Here is a 3,296-nt window from a genome sequence, read left to right as displayed (position 1 = left end):
TTTCTATGTTTTCTTCAGCTTGTTTCCAACATCTCTAAATGTAGCGATATTTTTTTGAGCTTCACGTATGTTTAGGTACAATCATTAGCTGCTCACCTGTTCACTTCTCTCAAGTTCTGAATTCTGTTCATAGCTGTATTTCCACAAGAATAGTGCGCAATTTATAAGTTAAATTATCTAAATTAGATCGTTTTGCATTAATTACGACGATTTCAGTAAAAATAATGCATTCTTCAAAGGGTTCTTGAGAGCATATTGGCTGTTGTGCATTTGTTCGCCTTCTACTTCTACTGCTTCTTTGCGTTAGCTTTAGTGGCTCTATATGATCTGCATACTGGATTTTGTCTTTCCTGTTGTTTCCTTCATCATTTTATTGTGTATGATGAATGTTACAAAATTTGTGTTTGAAAGTCCAAATATTTTATTTCTTTCTTTATCTGCTTTTCTGTGTTTCCTGTAACAATATTCCTATTCCTATACCGCTGACTCATACTCACCTATAACCACTCAATTAATACACCTTTTTAGCACATGTGTCTCTTTTTTAGACGTTCATTTAGTCTTAACTACAAATCGTACTACAATGTTTGTTTGTACACACTCATAACACTCTCCTATTATTATTATCATTATTATTATAACCTTAACTATTGTACATAAAATTAATAAAAAGAAAAGAAATAAATCAAATTTGAATAAAAATCATGTTTTGTATCCTATTTTCGTATAATCCTACTGCGTTACACAATGGGATACTTTCGTACATATCTTAACATTTTAATATTTTTTACTAATTTGCATTAATTTTCACATTATTAAAAAACATTGTTAAAATATCTCAAATTTTAGGAAATTTAGCAGGATATCTCAAAATAGTAAATTTTCTAAATTTCATAAATTTTAGCAAAGTTTTTTAGAAAGAGGGGAAAAAATTAAAAAAAGCAAGGCCACAAATGAAGAAACCACACTGAGGGCGAATTGTTTGTTTAGGAGGAAGCTAGAAGAGCGGCACATTTCTTTTTCGGGTTCGGTCTCACCATCTTTACCTTTTCTCCAGCCACAAACGGGGGTTGTTTTTCCCTTGTTTTCTTCCTCACATTTCGTTTTGTCATTATGGCCAGCACAGTTTACAGTTGTCGTTTTTCCATCTCCTGTCCCTGCTGCTGTGTTTTCTGTCCCTGCTTTAGGTTTGCACTTTTTACCATCTGCTGCATTTTCGTCATAAGTGCATTGTAACTTTTCGCAGTTGGTTTGGTTGTTGTGGTGCTTGTTGCAATCTGTCGCTTGGTCGATTGAGGTAGGTTTTGGAGCCACCGGTGTGTTCTGTTGAGTTGCTGGAAGCTCCTTTATTCCCTCTCTCGCACCAATTGCCTTCTTAATTGCCTGCTGCAGTTTCGCCTGTACATCAGCTGCTGCTATGGATCTGTCCTCTCTGGTTTTTAGCTTTTTTACCAGCGTTACTATGCTGCCGACGAACGGGATTGAGTCGAATTTGTCGGCTGCCGGGGGGTTGTGTCCGCCCAGTTTTACACAGTAGCCTGCGCTGTTAACGCCTGTGCAGCCTGTGATGAATGGCCCGAGGTAACCGTTGCCACCTGAAACGTGTATCCTGCTGTGCAAGTCGTCTAAAGCGCTCTGTAGGTCGCTTGCCGTCAGCACTCCGGGTTTTGCTGCGCCGCACAGTTGCCCTAGGGCGTCTATGTGTGCCGCTGTGGGCGGCGTTGTTCCGTCGTTCCAGTCGGCGTTCGTGCTTTGAGCATATGAACACACTTGGTCGACGCCGCTTCCTCCGTTCTTTTTAGGCAAATGCATGTTAACGCGCCCATGACTGTTTTCGTTTTGTGTCCCGTCGTCCCGAATTCGCAGACTTCGCTCCTGTCCTGGTCGGTTACGGTCGCTGTGAAAATTTTGCCTATCGTTACTGAAGTTGGCTTTGTGCCCTCGCCATAGACCGCTGTCCTTAGAATTATCCTAGCTTCCGTGTCGGTTATGTCGTCGGTTTCTCTGCCTGACAGAAAATTGTCTACCAGGTGTTGAGCTTCTGCCGTTAAGCTTCCGATTAACGGCCTTAGCGCGATTTTTTGTCGCTCGGTGAGGTCTACGAAACCGAGATCCTTCAGCGGGCTCGACTCTGTTGCCTTTGCTGCTGCCTCTGCTGCCTTATACCACTTGGGCCATAGTGATGTCCATTCTGGGCCGCCCGTTATACTTGCTGGTTTTTCTTGGAGAAAACTGTCTGGCTTAGCGGGGTCTTGGAAAATTTTGCGCCAGTGAGTGGATGCGATACTCATATTAATGTTGTGCAGCGTCTTCAGAGTTGGAAAGTCTGCTGTCGGCGCAGGGGTCGTTGTTACATCGGCGGCGGCGAGCCGTACTATCTTGCAAAGAGCTGATAAGTCGCCATTTCCTGCAGCTGGGCCGACGTTGGTACAGTGGCTTGGCTGTGTTAGTACAAGAATTGCCAGTGCTACCTGTGTGATCTGGGGGATGTTGTACATGTTTGTCTCCATAAAAACGATTGGGTTCGGATGTAAGCGTACACACTACCTTGTTCTCTCTTTTGATACGGGATGTTGTTTGGGTCAGGTGCTCCAGTTAAAGAAAACAATATAATTGTTTAGCTAAACGCAACGGTAGTTGTCTTAATTCAGATAAATTTATTTTTTATTCAGGGTCTTGTTTGTGATAGTGCCTATTATCACTTATTTGTTAAGATATATAGTGTCACTCCGTTTTGGACGAAGCTCCAACATTTTTATCATTAATTCCATGATTAATCTCCACAGCCACACACTCCTATTTTTTCTGTTCTCTTTAATTCAAATAAACCAAAACACCTGCATACTTTGCTGTAGTAGGCTACTAAACTTATTTTTAGCATCAGAAGAAACAATATAGCTACATTACGCAGTTTTAACCATCGCGACCATTGTATATACTCATTTTTGAGTGTAATATGGCGACGAATCTACTGCCGTATCATTTTCATCTGCGTTGGACCATCGCGCAGTCTTTCATTTCATGCCGTATTTTCTTTCGTATTTGACATAGATTTCTGATTCTTTCAATGATTTTGCAACTCCATTTGCCCTATACACTGCACCCTGTTTCTCCTCTTCATTGCTCCATCTCTAATCTTCTTGTCTTAGACATTGTCTGTTATAATGTTTTCGTTTGAATCTATGTATGTTCTGTTTCCTCTTTTCTCTCTATCTGACAGCTTCTTTTTTTATGATTCCTTAGTAATATTCCTCATACTCTCATACACACTCCTATTATTATTATTATTACTATTA

At 40.7% G+C, this 3,296-nt stretch overlaps 1 non-coding gene and 1 pseudogene across 2 annotated transcripts; one reads left to right on the top strand and one right to left on the bottom strand.

Annotated features, from left to right (window-relative positions):
• Nucleotides 1–936: 936 nt before the first annotated feature.
• TEOVI_000535900:pseudogene lies at nt 937–2,474 on the bottom strand (annotated as a pseudogene). The gene is given in 2 exon segments: nt 937–1,734; nt 1,737–2,474. Coding segments are annotated over 2 exon segments (1,536 nt in total).
• On the top strand, nt 1,678–1,752 carry TEOVI_000536000. Its single transcript has one exon. It is a non-coding gene; the product is annotated as a tRNA-His (tRNA).
• Nucleotides 2,475–3,296: the final 822 nt, after the last annotated feature.

Source organism: Trypanosoma equiperdum (assembly GCF_001457755.1).
Source record: "Trypanosoma equiperdum strain OVI genome assembly, contig: ctg_1247, whole genome shotgun sequence".
Classification (NCBI taxonomy): domain Eukaryota; phylum Euglenozoa; class Kinetoplastea; order Trypanosomatida; family Trypanosomatidae; genus Trypanosoma; species Trypanosoma equiperdum.
Note: the sequence above shows the minus strand (reverse complement) of the source record. Positions and strands in the feature narration are given on the sequence as shown.